The 22,309-nt window shown below is 42.0% G+C and overlaps 1 protein-coding gene across 3 annotated transcripts in view; it reads left to right on the forward strand.

Moving 5' to 3' along the window:
- The window catches only part of LOC121279882 (DEP domain-containing protein 1B-like), a 53,332-nt gene extending 32,536 nt beyond the window's left edge, over nucleotides 1-20,796 (forward strand). For all 3 annotated transcript variants that reach the window (XM_041191402.1, XM_041191419.1, XM_041191411.1), the window contains 4 exons: nucleotides 14,152-14,318; nucleotides 16,879-17,055; nucleotides 17,254-17,433; nucleotides 18,959-20,796. In XM_041191402.1, the coding sequence (XP_041047336.1) occupies nucleotides 14,152-14,318; nucleotides 16,879-17,055; nucleotides 17,254-17,433; nucleotides 18,959-19,120 (686 nt within the window). In that variant the 3' untranslated portion in view covers nucleotides 19,121-20,796. The remainder of the gene's footprint in view (nucleotides 1-14,151; nucleotides 14,319-16,878; nucleotides 17,056-17,253; nucleotides 17,434-18,958) is intronic.
- The last annotated feature ends 1,513 nt before the right edge of the window (nucleotides 20,797-22,309 follow it).

The following is a 22,309-nucleotide window of genomic DNA, read 5'->3' on the forward strand; positions in this document are numbered from 1 at the left end:
GGCAGAACAAAATTATGCCCAAATTGAGGAGGAAGCTCTTGGACTAACCTATCGAGTCAAGAAGCCTGTATGAGGAGCTAGGTACCAAATTAAGAAGCAGAACCTTAAAAGTAATAATCTCCAGATTATTACCTGAGCCAAGTACAAATTGGCATAGGGTAAATTAGATTAGAGAGACTAATGTGTGGCTCAAAGACTGGTGTAAGAAAAATGGGCTCTGGTTTGTGGGGCACTGGCGTCCGTATGGGTGAAAGTGGGGGCTGTACTTTTGGAACGGTTTACACCTGAACCATGCTGGGACGAGTGTCCTCTCAAATCGCAAAACCAGAAGTAGAGAGGGCTTTAAACTAAACAGAGAGGTGAGGGATCAAGCTTGGGTAGAGATAGCAATTCAAGGTGTAGAGTCAAGACGGGAGAGCAAAATAGTAATATAAGAAATGAGGGTCGAGAATGGCAGGAAGGGGCAGAGAAAAAGACCTAAGTACATAGACAGTCAGTTCTAGATTTTTACAAAAGCAACAAAGACAAAACTGAAGGCTCTCTATTTGTGTGTAGAATTCATAACAAAGTAAATGAATTAATGGCTCTCATTTGAAGTAAATAAGTATGATCTGAAAGCAATTACCAGAGACATGGCCGCAGGACGATAAAGACTAGGTCCTTTAGTATTGAAGGGTACATGACATTCAAGAAGAATAGGAAGCCAGGTAAAGGTAGAGTGGTAGTTCTGTTAATCAAAGAGGGCATTTATGCAATAGTTAAAGATGACCTTGGTTCAGGAGAGAGAATCGGTTTGGGTGGAGTTGAGGAATAGTAGGGGAATAAATTCATTAGTGGGAATGGTCTGCAGGCCCCCTAACAGTAATCACAGTGTAGGACAAAATTTTCAAGAGAAAACATTGAGTTTGGGATAAAGGAATGGCAGTGATCATGGGTGATTTTAATCTACATATAAACTGGAAAAAAATCAGATTGGTGGTGGTGGTGGTAGTAGCCTGAATGAGGAGTTCTTAGAATGCTTTTGACATAGTTTCTTACAGCAGCATGTTCTGGAACCAACCAGAAAGTGGGCTATATTAGACTTGGTGCTGTGCAATGTGACAGGATTTATTAATGACCTCCGAGTAATGGCAGCCCTAGGTAGCAGTGACCACGATATGATTAAATTTTACATCCAGCTTAAAAAGGAGAAGTGAGTCTAAGAATAGCATCTTAAATTTAAGTAAGGGCAACCATGTGGGGATGAAAGCTGAGCTAGCTGAAGTGTATAGGGAAACTAGGCTAGAGGATAGATCAATAGAGAAGCAGCAGCAGACATTTAGGGGGATATTTCAGAATATTCAGAACAAGTACAACTTAAGGAAAAAGCATACAACTCTGTGAAGAGTGGCAGGACAGCTAATTGGTCAGAATCTGAAGAAAGGCAGAGAATGACTAAAAGGTTAGTCAGGATGAAGAAATTAGAGTGAGGGGAAGCTAGGTAGAAATGGAAAAATGGGTAGCAAGAATAAGGAAATGGCAGATGAAATGAACAAAATTTGCTTCTGTGTTCACTATAGAGGATAGAAAAACATTCCAGTATTAGCTGCAAATCAGCAGGTGAAAGGGAGAGGGGAACTTGGTGAAATTGAAATAAACAGGGAAACGGTACCGAGCAAATTGATGGAGCTGCGGTCTGGCAAGTCTTCAGGTCCTGATGGACTACACCTTCGGGTCTTAAAAGAGGTGGCTAATGAGATAGTCGATGTGCTGGTGTTAATTTTCCAAAATTCGCTATATTTGGAAAGGTTCTATCAGGCTGGAAAGTAGCAAATATAACCCCACTATTTAAGAGGCAGTAAACTGGAAACTATAGGCCAGTTAGCTTGATGTCTATTGTGGGGAAGTTGTTAGAATTGAGGAGGTTATAGCTGGGCACTTAGAGCTCAAGGCAATCAGGAAGAGTCAGCATGGTTTTGTGAAAAGAAAATCATGTTTAACCAATTTATTGGAGTTTTTTGAAGGACTAACATGCGCGGTAGATAAAGGGGAGCCTGTAGATGTATTGCACTTGGATTTTCAGAAGGCATTTGATAAGGTGCCACATCAAAGGTTATTACGGGAAAATAAAAGTGCGTGGTGTAGGGGGTAACATATTGGCATGGATAGAAGATTGGCTGGCAGAAAGCAGAGTATGCATAAATGGGCCTTTATCAGATTGGCAGGATGTGACAAGTGGAATCCCACAGGTCTGTGGTGGGGCCTCAAACTTTTTGATTTACATCAATGACTTAGATGAGGGGAGGAAAGACATGGTAGCTAAGTTTGCAGATGACAATGATATGTAGGAAAGTATGTTGTGAAGAGGACATGAAGTTGTCAATGGATATAGGTTGAGTGAGTGGGCAAAGATCTGGCAAACTGCGTTTAATGTGAGAAAATGTGAAGTTGTTCACTTTGACAGGAAGAACAAAAAAGCAGAGTATACTTAAATGGAGAACGGCTGCATAATTCTGATGTGCAGAGGGATCTAGGTGTTCTAGTACAAGTCTCAAAGTACGTATGCAGATACAGCAAGTAATTAAGACTAATGGAATGCTATCCTTAATGATTTAACATAAAATTAAGGGTGTTATGCTTCAGTTATACAGGGCATCAGTGAAACCGTACCTTGAATGCTGTGTGCAGTTTTGGCCTCATTTAAGGAAGAATGTAAATGCATTGGAGGCAGTTCAGAGGAGGTTTACTAGATTGATATCTGGAATGAGTGGACTGTCTTTTGAGGAAATATTGGACAGACTAGGTTTGTTTCCATTGGAATTTAGAGTGAGGGGTGATTTGATTGAAATATACAAGATCCGGAACAGCCTTGACAAGGTGGGCGTCAAAAGGATGTTTCCTGTTGTGGGTGAGTCCAGAACTAGGGGCCACTGTTTCAAAATTAGGGGTTGCCCTTTTAGGACAGAAGAGAAATTCTTTTGAGGGTTGTGACTTTGGAACACTCTGCCTCAGAGGGTGGTGGAGGTGGGGTCATTGAATATTTTTAAGGCAGAGGTAGATAGATACTTGTTAGGCAAGAATCAAAAGTTAGATGTGAATGTGGAAATCAAAACACAAGATCGGCCATCTTATTGAATAACGGAACAGGCTTGAGGGGCTGAATGGTCTACTTCTGTTCCTATTTCTAATGTTCTAAATTCCACCAATATTTTTATGGATATAAATTCACATTAATTGCAGACCACAAACCTTTGACCTAGTTGCTTAGCCTGAAGTCACAAACCCCAACACTTGCCTGCACACCTACAAAGGTGGGTACTGCTCTTAGCTGCTTACCAGTATGAAATTACATTTTGCTCCACTGAGAATCATGGAAATGCAGATGTGCTTTCCAGACTTCCATTGCACCACACCTGAAGTGAAGTCACTGCTTTCAATGTGAACCAGATGGACATGTTACCTGTAAAACAGATCAAATTCGACTTGAAACACAGGGATGCTGTACTCTCAAGTTTACCTGTACACTTAGAAGGGTTGGTATATACCTCAAGAAATGATTACTTAGCTTAAACCTTTTACATGCATAGATTTCAGCTGACTCTGTAGGACAGTTGTTTATTATGCGGAATCAATGGTTGTTCCTCAAATTCTAAACATGAGCGTTAGAAGAACTTCACTTCAGTCACATGGGGATCGTCAAAATGTTTTTTAACCATTCACAGGATGTGGGCTTCACTGATTGGGCCAGCATTTATTGCCCATCCCTAGTTACCCTTGAGCTGCCGCCTTGAACTGCTGCAGACCATGTGGTGTCAGTACTCCCACAGTGCTGTTAGGAAGGGAGTTCCAGGATTTTGACCCAGTGACAGTGAAGGAATGGCTATATATTTCCAGGTCAGGATGGTGAGTTACTTGGAGGGAAACCTCCAGGTGGTGGTGTCCTCCTTGTCCTTCTAGATGGTATTGGTCATGGGTTTGGAAGATGCTGTCTAAGGAGCCTTGGTGAATTCCTGCAGTGCGTCTTGAGGATGGCACACGCTGCTGCCATGCATCAGTGGTGAGGGAGTGAAATGTTTGTCGATGTGGTGCCAATCAAGCAGGCTGCTTTGCCCTAGATGGTGTCCAGCTTCTTTAATGTTTTTGAGAGCTGCACTCATCCAAGCAAGTGGAGAGTATTCCATCACATTCCTGATTTGTGCCTTGTAGATAGTGGGGACAGGCTTTGGGGATCCAGGAGGTGAGTTACTCGTCGCACAATTCCTAGCCTCTGACTTGCTGTTGTAGCCACAGTATTTATATGGTTAGTCCAGTTCAGTTTCTGTTCAAATGTAACCAAATGAAAGCATTTGCTCATCTACATGTATGGTGGCCACACCTGGATAAAGACAAAGGTATGGTCAGTGATTGCCTTCCATGCCTAGAAATGAAGTCTTATCATGAACCTGCTCCATTGCATCTATGGGCTTGGCCTGACCACCTATGGCAAAAACTTCCATGTGGACTTTGCCAGACCACTTCTCTGACACACTCCTTGTGTTGCATGCCTGCACAAAATGGCGTCATGTTATTCCCATGAAGCCGACTATGTCAACAAAGACCATTGATGCTCTCTGGAATGTGTTTACTACTTTTGGATTGCTGGAGGAGATTGTGTCTGACAAGGGCATACTGTTCACATCATGTGAATTTCAAACATTCCTGAAAAACAATGAGGTCAAGCAGATTCTCATTTCATCTTACCACCTATCCTCATGGTAAGGCCGAGTGCTTTATCCAGACATTCAAAATGGCCATATTGAAGGAGAAGGAAGCAAATAGATTGGAAGTTGAAGCTGAAGAACTTTATGATGTATCATAACACTTCACATTCAACAACAGGTGTATCTCATGCTGAGCTGACGTTTGGAAGACGACTGTGTACCAGAGCAGATTTGCAGTGTCTGGATTTGAAAGGAAAGATTGGTTCAAGGCAACTTGATCAGAAAAGATCACACGGCACAAGTAAGCCAGCTCATGAGTTTAACCTGGATCACTCTGGGTCTGAAATTGCAATGGGACACCAAGTGGTGCCTGGGTCGAATCATCAAGCATAGAGAACCACTTGTCTTTGATGTTGAATCTTCCTGTGGAATCTGGAAGAGATGCACTGACCAGACTCAGGAAGCCAAATCCAAGGAACCAAATTTCCAAGGATCTCCAGTCACAGTGGAAGATTTCTGGGAAACTTCTGCTCCAGTTGATGAAACCTGTAGCTCCTGAAGAAGGATCATACAGACTTAATGTTAACTGTTTCTCTCTCCACAGATGCTGCTATACCAGTGGCATTGAAGGTTCCTGCTGAGTTTTTCCAGCATTTTCTGTTGTTGTTTTAAAATTTTCAGCATCTGTATTTTTGCTTGTACCTGTGGCACCTGTAGCTGCAACTGTTGAACCTGAACAGAAAAGTGGAACAACAGAACCTTCCATTTCTAAGCCAACACTCTCCTCTAGACCAAAGCAAATCTGCAAACCACCTGGCTAAAAGGGGAGGAGATGGGCATTTTAGTTAAGTGTTATATAACTACCGGCCAGTAAGGTGTGTTAAGTCCTGGATGGATGCCCTCTGGCGTAGAATGAGGAATAAAGGAACCTTCTGTTTTTTTTATACAGGAAGTTGTGGTTTAGAAGCAGATAGCTGTATGTGTATTCTTAATTAGTAAGTGACAAAGCACTTCAAAAGTTTTGAAGCTTCTGCTGCTGTATTCATCTGGAGGAGTGTTCCCTGCTTAAAGTCTACCATTTGAAGAGTTGTTAACATGCAGCATTCTAGACTATGAAACTGCTGAAGTTGCTTTTTCATATGTGCTATGCAAATAAGAGCTTCACTTGCCAAATCAAAGGTGTTCCTAGGCTGTGTTTGGTGGCTGTGTCTTGAACCCCGTTTTTCTTTAGCATGTTTGCTACCTTGTAATTGATCATATTTTCATGTATTTAAAACGATGGCCTCTATACTACTTATCTAGCTATGTGGTCTGTCAGGTGTAATAGTTTTACTGGTGAGTGCAGGTTTTGGGGGCAAGAAGAAAACATTCTATATTTCACTACTGTATCCCTTAAATCATGGCAATTTTATTCATATCTCATCTTCATGCTTGCAATCCTTCAAGGATAGCCTACTGTACATTCAGATGCTTCTCAATCATGGTTAAGAGCCAAATTATTGTAGGGCAGGTGGATATACTGCTGTACAATGTTGTTGTGCCTATTGCAAATTTCTAGAAATAACTAAAGTTGCTGCAGCTGAAGAAGCATCTTTAATGGACATGTATTGTTACACATGAATTACCTCCTCCATGTTAAATTGCACATGTTGGGCTGGATTTTTGCGCCTGCTAAAGTAGGCAAGAGGGTGGGTGGGCAGCCTCAGAATCATGTGGAAGGCTGCACATCAAATCCCTGGCGATGCCTTAACGCCTATGGAATATGTTGGTGGTAGGAGCGTAAGCAAGTGGGAAATTTGCCTGTTAGGTATCGAAAGCCTACCAATTATATGCAAATTACATATAATTTGCCATGAGTTAAAAGAGCCTCAATTAAATGCAACTGACATGAGCCTTCAATAACCCACCCATTGAATGCTGGAAACTTAAGCATGGCTCACCTGACTCATGGAGCTCTGACTTGCAGGACAGAGTCAGAGTTACATTGTCTTTGGAGAGTTTTTCTTGGTGTTAAAATTTGATGATCTTTCTCTGAAGTGACTTGTCAAGCATTTGTTCAAAAAATTAAAGGGGCAATACATATGAGCCCCTAAGGGGAGGGCACTTCAGAAGCTGCCTTGAAAGAAAGGGGGAGGGTGTGCATATTAGGAATTGCCATTCACCCTGTACCTCTTCACCCTCTAGTACTGGATTGGATCACTGCTGTACAGGAACACCTGTACTGCACAGGAACCAGTGCAGGCAACCTAGCAGTAATAACAGGAGGAAGCATAATTACAGGAGGCAAGCCCCTGTTGCATCCAAGAGTTTTCAGGACTCTGATGTACCTACAAATGTCAGAGGGACAGTGCCTGAAGAGATTCTGCCACTCAAGGGCGACCGTTCCAGAAGCATGCATCCTAACGTCGGATGACCTGCATTCAGGGGAAATGGTGGGCACCCTATACCAGTGGCATTGAAGGTTCCTGCAGCTTTTTTGTAGGTGATTCCTTCCAGAGGTTTACGGTGACTTTTGCGGCATCTCCCAAGCAGCCACTCACCGCTGCATCAAGGAGATGACAATCTACTGTACCAAGAGGGCTGAAGAATCCATAACATTCTGGAGGTGGTGGCATAGTATTGTTGCTGGACTTTGGGGACTTGGGTTCGAATCCCAGCATGGCACATGGTGTAATTTAAATTCAATAAAAAAAATCTGGAATTAAAAGTCTAATGATGACCATGAAACCATTATTGATGTCGTAAAAATGTCCTTTGGAGAAGGAAATCTTATGTACTTACCTGCTCCGACCTACGTGTGACTCCACATCCATGGCCCACTGAAATGGCCTAGCAAGCCACTCAGTTGTATCGAACTGCTAAAAAGTCAATAAAAAGAAATGAAACCTTGAAGGACCACCTATCATTGACCTAGGCACTGGAAATAACAATGGCAAACCCGTCCCTGTTGACCCTGTAAAGTCCACCTTACTAACATCTGGGGGCTTGTGCCAACAATGGGAGAGCTGTCCCACAGACTATTCAAGCAACACCCTGACATAGTCATCCTCACGGAATCATATCTTATAGATCGTGCCCTAGACCCCATCGTCACCATCCCTGTCCCACTAGCAGGACACACCTAGCAGAGGTGGTGGCACATTGGTTTACAGTCGTGGGGGAGTTGCCCTGCGAGTCCTCAAAATCTGCTCCAGGCCCTATGAAGCCACGTGGCATCAGGTCAAGCGTAACAAGGAAACTTCCTGCTGGTTACCACGTGCTGCCTCCTCACAGCTGATGAATCAGCACTCCTCCATGTTGAACACCACTTGGAAGAAGCACTGAAGGTGGCAAGAGCGCAGAACTTACTCTGGGTGGGGGACTTCAATCTCAATCACCAAGAGTGGCTTGGTAGCACCACTACTGACCGAGCTGGCCCCAAGTTCTAAAGGACATAGTTGCTAGACTGGGTCTGTGGCAGGTGGTGAAGGAACCAACGAGAGGGGAAAAACATACTTGACCTCATCCTCACCATCTGCTTGCTGCAGGTGCATCTGTCCATGATAGTAATGGTAGGAATGACCGCCACATGGTCCTTGTGGAGATGAAGTCCCATCTTCACATTGAGAATAAACTCAATCGTGTTGTGTGGCAGTAGCACTGTGCTAAATGGGATAGATTTTGAACAGACCTTGCAACTCAATACTGGGCATCCATGAGGTGCCGAGGGCCATCGGCAGCCGCAAACTTATATTCAAGCAAATCTGTAACCTCATATCCTGATATATCCCCCACTCTACCATTACCACCAAGCCAGGGGCTCAACCCTGATTTAATGAAGAGTGCAGAGGGGCATGCCAGGAGCGGCTCCAGGCATGCCTAAAAATGAGGTATCAACCTGGTGAAGCTACAACACAAGATGACTTGCATGAGCAGCAAGTGTAAGGCAGCTAACCCGATCCCACAACCAATGGATTAGATCTAAGCTCTGCAGTCCTGCCACACCCAGCCATGAATGATGGTGGACAATTCAACAACTCACTGGAGGAGGTGGCTTCACAAATATCCCTATCCTCAATGATGGTGGCGCCAGCACATCAGTGCAAAAGATGAAGCATTTGCTACAATCTTCAGCCAGAAATGCAGTGTGGATGATCCATCTCGGCCTCCTCCGAAGGTCCCCAGCATGACAGATACTAGTCTTCGGCCAATTCAATTCACCCCACCCTACAAGAAATTGGTGTAGGCACTAGATACTGCAAAGGTTATGGGCCCTGACAATATTCTGGCAATAGTACTGAAGACTTGTGCTCTAGAACTGGCTGTGCCCTTAGCCAAGCTGTTCCAGTACAGCTACAACAATAGCATCTACCCAGCAATATGGAAAATTTCCCAGGCATGTCCTGTACACAAAAAGCAGGACAAATCCAACCCAGCCAATTACCTTCCCATCAGACTACTCTCCATCAATAAAGTGACGGAAGGGGTCATCAACAGTGTTATCGAGCAGTACTTGCTCACTGACATTCAGTTTGGGTTCCGCCAGGGCCACTCGGCTCCTGACCTCATTACAGCCTTGGTTCAAACAGAGGTGAAGTGAGAGTGACTGCCCTTGACATCAAGGCAGCACCAGTGGTTGTGGTGTATTTGGATTTTCAGTAGGCTTTTAATAAAGTCAAACATAAGAGGTTAGTGTGTAAAATTAGTGGGTAATATATTGGCATGGATTGAGAATTGGTTAGCAGACAGGAAACAGTGTAGGAATAAATGGGTTTTTTTTTTTGGAGTTGCAGGCAGTGACTAGTGGGGTACCGCAGGGATCAATGCTTGGGCCCCAGCTGTTCGCGATATACATCAATGATTTGGATGAGGGGGCCAAATGTAATGTTTCCAACTTTACTGACAACACGAAATTTGGTGGGAATCTGAGCGATGAGGAGGGTGTTGAGAGGCTTCAAGGCGATTTAGACAGGTTGCGTGAGTGAACAAATACATGGCAGGTACAGTATAACGTGGATAAGTGTGAAGTTACCCACCTTGGTAGGAAAAACAGAACGGTAGAGTATTATTTAAATAGCGATAGATTGGGAAATGCCGATGTACAAAGGGACCTAGGTGTCCTTGTACACCAGTCGCTGAAAGCACGCATGCAGGTGCAGCAAGCAGTTAAGGCAAATGGTATGTTGGCCTTCATTGAGAGGACTTGAGTACAGGAGTAAGGATGTCTTACTGCAGCTTACAGATCACACCTGAAAGGATGTACTTGGCAAAGAGGTAATGCAGCGAAGGTTCACCATGCTGATTCCTGGGATGTTGGAATTGTATGAAGAGAGATTGGGCTGACTAGGCCTGTATGCACTAGTGTTTAGAAGAATGAGGGGAGATCTCCTTGAGACATATAAAGTTCTGATAGGGATGGACAGACCGGATGTAGGGATGATATTTCCTCTGGCTGGGGTGGGGGTGCATAGAACAAGGGGTTACAGTCTCAGGATATGGATTAGGCCATTTAGGACTGAGATAAGGAGAAACTTCTTCACTCAGAATTCCCTACCACAGAAGGCTGTGGAGGCCAATTCACTGAATATATTTAAGAAAGAAATAGATATATTTTTGGTGTAAAGGGATATGGGGTTGAGGTAGAGGATCAGCCATGATCATATTGAATAGCAGAGCAGACTCAAATGGCTGAATGACCTATGTTTCTATGAGTCAATAGAAATAAGGGGAATACTCTTTGGTGGTTGGAGTCATACCTAACACAAAGGAAAGTCTCAGCTCCAGGGCACCATAGCAGGAGTTCCTCAGGGTAGTGTCCTTGGCCCAACCATCTTTAGATGCCTCATCAATGACCTTCCTTCCATCATAAGGTCAGAAGTGCAGAAGCTCACTGGTGATTGCACAGTGTTCAGCATCATTTGCAACTCTTCAGATACTAAAGCAGTTCATGTCCAAATGCAGCAAGACCTGGCCAACATCCAGACTTGGGCTGACAAATGGCAAATAACATTAATGCCACATGATGCTAGGCAATGACCATCTCCAAAAAGAGAGAATCTAACCATCGCCGCCCCCTTAACATTCAATGGAATACCATTGCTGAATCCCCCACTACCAACATCTTGGGGGTTACCATTGGCCTGAAACTGAACTGACTAGCCACATAAATACAAGAGCAGGTCAGAGGTTAGGAATCCTGTGGTGAGTAACTCACCACCTGACTTCCCATAGCCTGTCCGTCACCTGTAAGGCACAAGTCAGGACTGTGATGGAAATCTGTCCCCTTGCCTGGATGAGCGCAGCACCAACAACACTCAAGAAGCTTGACATCATCAGGACAAAGAGCCTGCTTGATTGGCACCCCACCCATAAAATTCACTCCCTCCATCACCGACGCAGTGGCAGCAGTGTGCACCATCTGCAAGACTTCTTAGCACCTTCCAAACCCATGGCCACTACCACCTAGAAAGACAAGGGTAGCAAATGCATGGGAACACCACCACCTGGAAGTTCCCCTCCAAGCCACTCACTGTCCTGACTTGGAAATATATTGCCTGTCGTCCTGTCACCAGGATTAAAATCCTGGAACTCCCTAACAGCACTGTGGACTGCAGCGGTTCAAGAAGCCAGCTCACCACCACCTTCTCAAGGACAACAAGGGATGGGCAATAAAGGCTGGCCTAAACAGTGACGCCCACGTCCCTTGAATGAATAAAAAAAATAAAATGGATGGAAGAGGGCAATGGGATTTGCAGCTGGCATTCCACATGTTCAAGGAGTAATAGGCTGCACCAATGTTGCCATCAAGGCACCATCCAAGCAGTCAGCCCAGTTTATTAATAGAAAGGGGTTCTATTTGCTCAATGTGAAGTTAATCTGTGATCACAAGAAATGAATCATGTAGCTTTGTGCCCTCTATTCTGGCAGCAGCCACGATGTCTATGTCCTTTGACGCTCGCAAGTGCTGTACCTGTGCCAAGGCCACAGATCAATGAATGAATCCTAGGTGACGAGGGCTACTCTTTTCACACGTGGGCGATATTGCCCCGTCAGAAAACTTCGCAGTGTGGCAGTAAAGAGTTTCAATGCCAGTCATAGTGCAACAAGGAATGTCGGTGGATGTTGAAAGATTGTTTCCATTGGTTGGGGAATCTAAAACATGGGGGCATAGTCTCAGGATAAGAGGCTGATTGTTTAGGACTGAGATGAGGAAAAATTACTTCACTCAGAGTTGTAAATCTTTGGAATCCTCTATCCCAGAGGGTTGTGGATGCTCCATTGTTGAATAAGTTTAAAGCTGAGATAGACAGATATTTGATGCGTCAGCGAATTAAGGGAGTGGATGAGAAAGTGGGGTTGAACCCAAGATCAGCCATGATTGTATTGAATGGTGGAGCAGGCTCGAAGGGCTGTGTGGTCTACTGCTGCTCCTATTTCTAGGGCAGAATATTACATTCATTATGCGGGTGCGCGCCTGAAACACCCAAGCATAAAATGAGGCATGATGCCATCGGGTGAGCATCCTGACGTCATTGCACAGTCTTGCGATTTTTCATTCAGCGGGCGCGCGCCGGAGTTGGCTGTGTGCCCGCCAACAATTGCAAGGCCTGTTATGGCCATTAAAGAAGCTAATTAAATTCAAATTTATGCTGCTCGTCCAACCTAACAGTTGGTGGGCAGGCAAAAAAGGGCAAGCGGCCTTTACTTTTTTTAGGAAACCTCATCCAGGAGCGGGATGAGGGTTCCTAAAGCAAATAAACATCAAATAAAAATTTTATTTTTGAATTAAAAACATGCCCCAGCTTATGTGACAGACATGAGGGGATGTTTCATGACAATTTTATTTCTTTTTTATTTTAAACAGCGATTCATCTCCCTGAGGCAACTCCATGCCTCAGGAAGATTGAAGCGGTCTTTCGTGTGCATGCGCAAAGATCGCACTAGGCCCGTTCGCCCACCTCTCCCTGCCCTCACAGGCAGCGCAGAGCGCTGCTGCTCGCATTCCACGATGGGCGGACCGTAATTGGCCCGCCATCATGAAATTGTGGTGCAGAGCCGATTGCGGGCAGCGGTTGGCTTCCCGATCGCTCCTGCCGAGCACCCCCACCAAGGGCAAAACCCTGCCTCAAATGTTCTTAGTGCCATACAATATTAATTTTTTTTCACATACCATTTTGTTGCATCTCATGCAGCACCAAATTTTTGAAAATGAAGAGAACTACTTTGTAAACAATCACGACTGACTGGTGCTTCAGGCATCTGTTCCAGGCTCAGTTCATTTTCTTCTTCTGCACATCTTTCGTTGAGTTCAACTTTAAAAGGTTCCACTGAAATACTGCCAAATCAGTCATCACATGGCTGTTTAAAATCAAATCCATGCAGTCAGTCTTTAAATGACTGACATGGAAAGAAAAGTTAGAGGATCGTATTTTTCATGGAGCATACTTAAAGTCACGCTTTTTCTTTAAAAAAAAAACTTGCACTGGTTATATTCCTCACCCCAGATTACAAGCTTGTACAAGATTTGTAGATCACCAGAACATTAAATGCATTTCTAAGGAAAGTATACATTCTGTCAAGATGAGTCAACGCAATAGCTTCAATTTAAAGATGAAATTTAAATCCTTGGCATTGTTCATTAGAAAACCTCATCATGTCAGTAAATGGTGGTATAGTGAAGAGATGTTCTTCCTTGCTCAATTCAAATGGGAATTCACTTATAAAGTGGAAAACCAGAGAATATGCCTAATTCAGTAGTCAATCAATGCAATCAAGGCATGTTTTGGCTATGAATCAGTCAATTTTCCAGTGTGAATTTAGAATAGATTGGATCTGTCATATTTAGCGGAGGCAGTAAATGAAAAATATTGCTAAGGAATTAAAGCTCAGTGGGATAATTTTCAGCATAAAGTAAAGCCTCAACACCATCATAGTGGCAAAACATATTTCATACGAGCAACTGATAACATATTAAATGTTAGCATTTCAAACAAGCCAATGAGCCTCCCATCTCAAGTAGGGCCAGGCAATGACTTTGATAATCAATACGGCACTTGTAACTCACAAAAAAAGTACTATTCAACTTTAGCAGTATGCCAATGCCTCATGCAAATGATTCCGCTCTGTTCTGCTTTCAGGAAGCATCCTTTTGTTAAGCTGCTTTGTGGTGAGCTTTACTTTTCTGTAATATACTTGCATAATGTGCTTTAAATTTTTCTTTGTATGTATGAAGGCATTTTGGGATTATGACTCAAAATGTTATTTGAAACACCTGCTTTAAATAAAAGAGAACTACTGAGTAAAACTGGTGTAACTTAAGCTTTGGGACAATTTTCACGAGTTCTGGTGAAGAAGCAACTTCAGAAAAGTGAGGCTGAATCAGTGCATTCTGTTTGAAGTTTTTATAACTTATTTTTGTCCCGATTCAATTGACTTAACTGTGATTAGATGTAGCCCAGTGGCAATTGATTTAACTTTCCTTTTTGAAAGCTAGGTCTTTTGCAACAAACGCAACATGGTATTGAAGCACTTCAAGTTTGTTGTCTTCTTTTGCCCCCGGAAAACCGAAGAAAGCTGCAGCTCCTAATGCGAATGATGACTCGAATTGCTCAAAACGCTGAAATGCCACTGCTTCATGATGCTATTGCAAACAGAATGTTGGTGAGTTTGACAGTTGACTCAGTTCATAAAACTACTTTGTGATGTATTAAATAATAAGCAGTAACCCAAAATTTCAACTTGATAAATGTAGTTTGTATTGTTATTTCTTACTTCTGGATGTTCTCGTTAGTAAATCATTGGTTAAGGACATTTGTGGCAAACGCTTTCAGATAAAGTTCAATAAATATGCCATCAGCCAATATAAGCTAATTGTGTAACATTGGGTATAATATATATTTTCAAGGCAGTGGGACAAACTTCCTGTTCACTTTTCGTAGACTTTTTTCCAGTCATCTTTATAGAATTTTCCATTTGCTCGTAGTGGTCCTGGTGTTAGGTGCTTGCCTTTGGGTATGTGAGAAACTATGTGCATTACCAATCTTTAAAGGGCTACAGTTAAAATTTAAAAACCTGCAACCAATGTAACATAAGAGAGGAGGCAAAAAAAATTCAGTTGCAAATAAAAGTAATCTATAACCTCAATGGCATCACAATTGGTGTTGGATGGCTAACAGTTAATTGGACAATTATGCAAATGGCTTCCTGCTCATTTGAAGCTGACAGTCATTTTCCAGTGGTCATTACCAGTTAGATATGCCAGATCCCTGCAGATATGTTTAGTTCCACAAGGTTCTTATAGGCACTTTGGCTGTGATGCTTGCTAGTCTCCTTGTCATCCAATCTTCCTATTTGTGCAACTTCCATCACAAAATACTGCATTTTATGTTGCTAAAATACCAAATCCCCTTATTAATTTGAATTTGTTTGGCCACTATAGGGCATTTGCTGAGTTGCCTTGTTGTTCCATGAAACTTATATTGGAAGAGCTCCTTTTTCCTGCTTAGTATTTTTCATGTTTTTCTTTCCTGTTGGCATCATCTGTACTATCAGGTAATTTACAGCCTATACTACCCATGAATGGAACTGACACAAAATAAGAATGTAGGTGTATTGCTAAGAAAAAGAGACATGCTGTCAAAGCATTTTGTCTTGCACTTATCAAGACAGATTTGCAAGAATACCAATTGTAATGGGAACAATAATTTATACTGCATGAAAAGACAGTGCTGATTGGTTGACAATGTGTTAGAAGCATTGTCATGGAGAATGCACCTGGGAACAGTTAACTGTGAAGATTTTGTATAAATTCAAACCAGGCAGGTTGACTTTGATTGTTCAAGACATTACCATGGGGAATGAACTAGGGAGTGGCTGTCCCCCCAAGCTTTTGTTTAATTGAAAAAGGCGCAGTGAGTGTACATGCTCCTTCTGTCTGCAAAGAACAAGGCCCTGTTGTAACTGTTTCCTTGCGCATCCTCCTCGTCAACACCTCTAGCAATCAGCACTCTTCTCATGCAGTATAAATTGTTGTTTCTTTTACAATTGGTATTCTTGCAAATCTGTCCTGATCAGTCCAAGACGAAAAGCTTCGACAGCATGTCTTCTTTCAGCAATACTCAGTTCTGTGCTGCAAAATGTACTAGAGGAGAATGCATCAGCCCCTTCCTAAACATCTCCACTCTCTTAAGATGATTTGAAGATGATCCTTAAAACCACTCCCTTTGGTCAAGTTTTTGGTCACTGTCCAAATAGCTTTTTGTATGGCTCAGTGTCAAATTCTGTTTAACATTCCTGTGAAGCACCTTGGGACATATGAATGATTAGTGATAATTGTAGAAAGAAAATTGCTAATTTTTCCAAAACTAAACTTTAAGGTGCATAAGCTATTGGAACTTGATGGCTGCCTTTTCCGCCTGCCAGCTCTTAATTGCCTCCTTTTGGTATTATCATGGAGAAAGTTCCACTTCCTGTCCAACCATACCAGTCTCCTGAAAACCACACTCCATGATAGGACCTCAACTGCTCTGGCAAAATCTCACCTTACAGCTCTTAGCAGGAAACTCTGTCAGGATAATTCTGTAACTTCACTCTTCTAACTGAAAGCACAGAACAGAGTTCAGGCTACAAAGAGAATTTCATTTTCTACTTTACTCTTGGGTATCTATTTCCTTGAGGATGGTGCAAATAAGCCAAGAGGTTTACCGACTAGAAATTTTCATTTTCTGAATTCCCACTGACTGACTATTTCTTATTAGCCTTATTAATTTGTTTGGCCACTATAGGGGCATTTTGTTAAGTTGCCTTGTTGTTCCATGAAACTTGTATTGGAAGAGCTCCGTTTTCCTGCTTAGTATTTTGCATGTTTTTCTTTTCTGTTGGCATCATCTGTACCATAAGGTAATTTACAGCTCATACCACCCATGAATGGAACTGACACAAAATAAGCATGTGCTCCACCAGCCAAATCTTTGAATAAGTTTCATTATTTTACTTTTGTTTAATATGCTAATGAACCAGTAGTAGACTTTGCTAGATTTGCCCTTTTTCTTTACTTAGTCCTTGTGAAACCTTTCTATTATCTGAGGCTCATTTATCTCAAGCCACTGTTCCACAAATTTATTCTTGATGAACTTTCAACCTATCAGATTACAATTTAGGGAATTCGGTTTTCAATCTCTAATCTGCACTTTAAAAATCTTATTTTCTTTTGAATTTGAAGATGATTCAAACCTTCTCTCGCTGTATCCTGTGTTCAGAAGATGAAGTTGACCTTGATGAATTGCTAGCTACTAGACTTGTCAGTTTCATGATGGACAATAACCAAGATATTCTGAGAGCTCCCGACCATCTGCAAAGTGCAGTAGAGGAACATTTAGCCCACCTCCGAAGAGTTCAGGTATTTGAAAAAATTTTGGTTTGAGACTAAATGTGCTGCAGTATTTTTTAATTTGAAAGGAATAATATTATTGGAAAATAATATGCAAACTGATCTCCTCCTGCAATAACTTTTAAATATGTTGGAAACTCATGCATACAGCCTCAAAGATTAAACATTCATCAAACAAGATGCTCAAAATTATATATTTTTTTCCAGATAAAATACGCAGGTGCTGATGCTGATGCCACACTGGCTTCCTTCACATCTTGTCATCAGATTGGTACTGAAGATTTCAAAGAACAGAGAAGTTCTCAGGTTGCAGTTGCAGCCCTGCTGGAAGAAATAATAATGAATAAAAGCATGTCTGTTAAAGAGAAGAAGAAGAAATTAAAGCAGGTTAAGCATTTAAGAACTCAATTCTGACATTGATTTTGAGTATTACTAAAAATATTTTACTACAGTATATATAGGGTTTCTCCCCTTGAAATTCTGTATTTTTCTTCATTATGTATGCTCCACATAAAGTAAGATTAAAGCCTTGCTTGTTTGGTCCTGGGAAGATTATGCATCTAGGACACAAATAAGAGGATTTTGCAATTAGGCTGTGTTCTACATGTGGCTACCATCTCCATGTTATATAAAGCCCCAGAATCTGCATTGTTGCACTTGTTGATTTGTCACAGTAGAAGGTTGCATTCTTTACTTACTTTGTACCTTTCTCTAACCTTTATTTTCCCTAGTCTAGGGATACTGTATTTCACTAGATACCTGCTACTGCTCGAGGTATAATCAGCTATCTCAATTGAGACTGGATATGAAACCTGGAATGTTCCTGGTCTACACAGCACATCATGTCACATGGTGCATTTATCCACTGAGCTGTTCGGCCTAATAATCAGTTTCTTTGGATGGGGAAATCAGCTGATTGTCTAAGACAACTTGAAACTGATCATGACCTTTAAGAGCCCGAAATCCAATTTACAAAAATATCGCCACCTATGAATGCATAGGAAAGCGCTCAACTTTCCAAAGTCCAGAGAGCTTGAGACCCTCAACTATGTGCATATGTACTGTTGGAGTTTAACCTCCTAAGATCACTTACCATTGGAAATTCCATAAGCTTCCCCACTGCTGCCTCAGTTAGGACCACTGCACCTAATACGGACTCTGCTTGCAAGATTATCTTGAGCAGAATGTGAAGAATCCATGATCCCAATAACTGGTCTACTCTTCGAGGTACCAGACTGACTGGTTCATGTGCTCACCACGGAGAATTAACTTGGCTATGAACTTTCATAGCCAGGTGTATCGTCTTGGAACCATTTCACGCCCAAGGAGACCTTGTTTACTTCTCGGTGTTTCCCGTGAAGGATATTCACAAGTTAGTCAAGACAGTCAGCATGAGTTTGGGTACTTGCTTGGTGGACAGCATGTAGTAGAAGTTACCCAACAGTGATATAGCGAGCAGCATAATCTGCAAAACATGAGTGCAATGTCACCATTATCCTGACAGCAGATGCACAGATCATATCCCATGAAAACATGGTTCCTACATCTGGAAGGTGAGGAGCATGAAAGACAGTTGCTTCACCGTCTGTAACCCAGTCGGTGTAATCGCCAAGCCCTATATATTTACTCCCCCAATACTCAGAATAGGGAGTTGATAAATTTCACAACACCCACAAATTCGGTAGTGCTCTCGCTCATTAGAATGCCTGTAGTTCTTTTGTTGTAAGCACTATATCTTAAAGTCATTAGGTCTGGAGGGTAACACACAGGCAATTTATTGTCCAGTGAAGGAGAGCTACAAGTTACTTGCCTGTGTTATGAATGCAAATTCTTAATTTAATTTCTAAAGCAACACTGTATTGGTTTAGTACAATCTGGTCCTTATTGTAAACCATTTCTCTCTTTCTTTCAGTTTCAGAAATCCTATCCTGATGTTTACAAAGGCCGGTTTCCAACGACTGAGAGTGAGGCAGTGCTCTTCCCTGAGAAACCAAAGTTCAAATCACAGCTCATGTTTTTCACAATGAAGAAATCATTCCAGCCATTTCATAGAACCCGGAGTTTCCGGATGTAAAATTTTATATCTGTGGCAAGCTGCTGCTGCTGTGAGACTTTCTTGGTTCCTGCCCTTGGTTTTCAATTCTGTGTCTGTGGAATTTGGAGATCCTTGGTGCTAAAAATGTTTGTTACTTTGTATAACATGCAGTAATTTTAGTAGAATTCTCTAAACCCTGTTACTTAATGAGTATAAATAGCTGAGTCAAAAATTTAGGAAAAGCCATTCACTTTACAAGCTTATCCATTGGATACTGTGTATAGAAAGTTTCAATTTGATCAATAACCATTAAGTATTAAAGGCAAACTGTTTGGCAGAGCAGAAATGTAATCAAGAATGTTATGCATCTAGCTATTGATGAATTGTTGGCACATTTTGGGCCCCATTTTCAGTGTTAATTTTTGTGCTGATTTAATCCCAATTGGAAATTGGCAGAATAGCTCTCTCTTTTGAGGGTACAGTTGTTGATGGGGCTGGATTAGCAACCTTGAAGTTATAAATTCAAATCCTGCAATAGCAAGTTGTGAAATTGAATTTAAGAATTTGGCAATTTGTTGCCTGGCACCAGAGCAATTAAATGAAAATTGTTGGCTTGTCATTTTAACAAAAATATACTGGTTCACTAATGATCTTCAGCATCTGTGGAGAGAAAAGCAAAGTTAATGTGTTAAGCCAATAATCTCTTGTCAGAACTGCAAAATGTTTATAACGGGTTCTTAAGCAAGTACCGAGGCACTGAAAGTAGGGGGGGAATAAGAAAGAACAAAAGGGAAGGTCTTTAAAATGGTGGAAGGCAAGAGAGTTCAAATGACAGAAGGGAACGATGATGCAAGGTGAAAGATGGTAATGGGACAGGTAAAGAAACAAGGTGTAAATGGGAATAGCAGAATCGTCACCAATAGTTGCCATGTAGAAAAAATGGGGACATAGGTTGTGATCTGAACTCTACGTTGATTTCAGAAAGCTATAATTTGCCTGATTGAAAGGTCATCTATTCCTCAAGCTTACACTGAACTTCGTTGGAATCGTGAGGGAAGCCAAGGACAGAGAGGTCAGTGGGAGTGGAGAAGAGAACGAAAATGACAGGTGGCTGGAAGCTCGGAGTCACATTTGTGACTCAACAGAATGGGTGATTGCTGTGCAAACAATCTGCATTTAGTCTCTCTAATGTAGAGGTGGCTACATCATGAGCATTGAATACAGTATAGAAAATTGAAGAAAAATAAGTAAATTATTATTTCACCTGGAAGGGAGTGTTTGGGACCCTGGATGCTAGAAAAACTAGACTTAATCTCCTAAACTTGCATAGGAAGGTGCTGTGGCAAGAGGGGGGAAATATTGGGAGTGATTGAAGAGTGAACCAGGGTGTTATGGAGGGAATGGTCCCTCCCTGAATGCTGAAATGGGAGCAGGGGGAAAGATGGTGGTGGCACCGCACTGGAAATGGTGGAGGATCATCCACTGAATGTAGAGTCTGGTGTGGTGGAAGGTGAAGGCAAGGTAAACCCTATTGTAGTTCTGAGAGAGAACAGAAGGCTGAGAGCAAAGGTGTAGGAAATGGAACAAACACAATTGAGGGCCTGTCAGCCATGGTGGAGGGAACCCTTGGTTAAAGAAAATGGAAGATACATCAGAAGCACTGGTATTGAAGATAGCATCATCGGAACAGATGCGATAGAGACCGAGAAATTTGGAGAATGGAATAGTGTCCTTGCAGGAATGGGAGGGGGGGGGGGGGTAAATTAGTCAAGGTAGCTATGGGAATCAGTGGGCTTATAGTATAGAATGGTCAATAGCCTATCCAATTAAACGGTGAGAGCGAAATTGAGGAAGGGAAGAGTTGGAGATTGACCATGTGAAGGTGAAAGAAGGGTGCAAATCGGAAGCAAAGTTGTTTAACTAAAAAAAACAGTTTAGGGTGAGACCTGTTATCAGTATAATGTATTGATGAATACATGTTCCTGTGCTCTTATGAAAAAGATTTGTGGGAGTGGATCTGAATAAGACTGGAACACATATCCCATGAAAAGGCAGGTATATACAGGACCCATATCGGTTCCCATAGCATTGCTTTTTATTTAGATGCCATTTCCTGTAAATTTCATCAACTTTGCATCCAATTTCCATCCCTCCCTCATCTTCCTATGGTCCATCTCTACTCTTCCCTCCCTCAACTTCACTTTCTCTCATTTTTCGGGGGATAAGTTATCAACAAATTTCATTATTATCCCCCACCCCCCCCTCACCACCACCACCACCACGCACACACACTGTTTGACGGGGCCCTGACGTTGTCTTTCCCATTTCTTGCACATCTACCTTTTTACTTCCTCTCTTCCCAGGGTCTCAAATGTTCCTTCCAGCTAAATCAACAATTTTCTTGTTCCTTCAACTTAGTATATTGTATTCATTGCTCATTACGTAGTCCTCGCTAAATAGGGGAAACCAAATGCAGATTGGGTGACCGCTTTGCTGAGCGCCTCCACTCGGTCCAAAAATCTGAACTTCTGATGACCTGTGATTTTAATTCTCCACTGGAGTCCCACACTGATTTTTCTGTGGTTGCCCTCCCACACTGTTCTAATGAAGCTGCTCATAAGGTTGAGCAACAGCATCTTGTCTTTTGATTGCAGCCTTCCAGAGGTTAAAATCCCTGCCCCCATTTCTTTTGGATGACAGCTGTTGATGATGATTCTGTTATTCCTGTTCACACCTCCTCTAGACCCATTTTCAATTTCTTTACTTGTTCCATTGTCATCTCCTTTTGCCTTGTACCATCATCCCTTTTGTCATTTAATCTCTCCTGCCTTCCATCCTTTCTCAGACCTTTCCTTTTGTTCACCACCTCCTTCCCCATCTCTGTATTTGCTTAAAACCTGCTATATCTCTAACTTTTCCCCCTTTCTGATGAAAACTCAACCTGAAACAATAACTGTTTCACTTTCCACAGATGCTGCCTGACTTGCTGTGTTTCTAGCATTTTCAGATTTCCAGCATCTGCAGTATTTTGTTTTTGTATTGGCCCATATGTGACTACAACTGTACACTAGAGGGTTGAATTTTAATATCTTCAGGGCAACAAGGATTGAGCAATAAATATTGCCTTGCCAGCATTCTATACACTCAGAGAAATAATTTTTTTTTAAACTCTGCATTAACTTTTCAATTATGTGCTTAACTTGGTGGATAAACATTTACAGTAAGTAG

Source organism: Carcharodon carcharias, chromosome 1 (assembly GCF_017639515.1).
Source record: "Carcharodon carcharias isolate sCarCar2 chromosome 1, sCarCar2.pri, whole genome shotgun sequence".
In the NCBI taxonomy this organism is placed as follows: Eukaryota; Metazoa; Chordata; class Chondrichthyes; order Lamniformes; family Lamnidae; genus Carcharodon; species Carcharodon carcharias.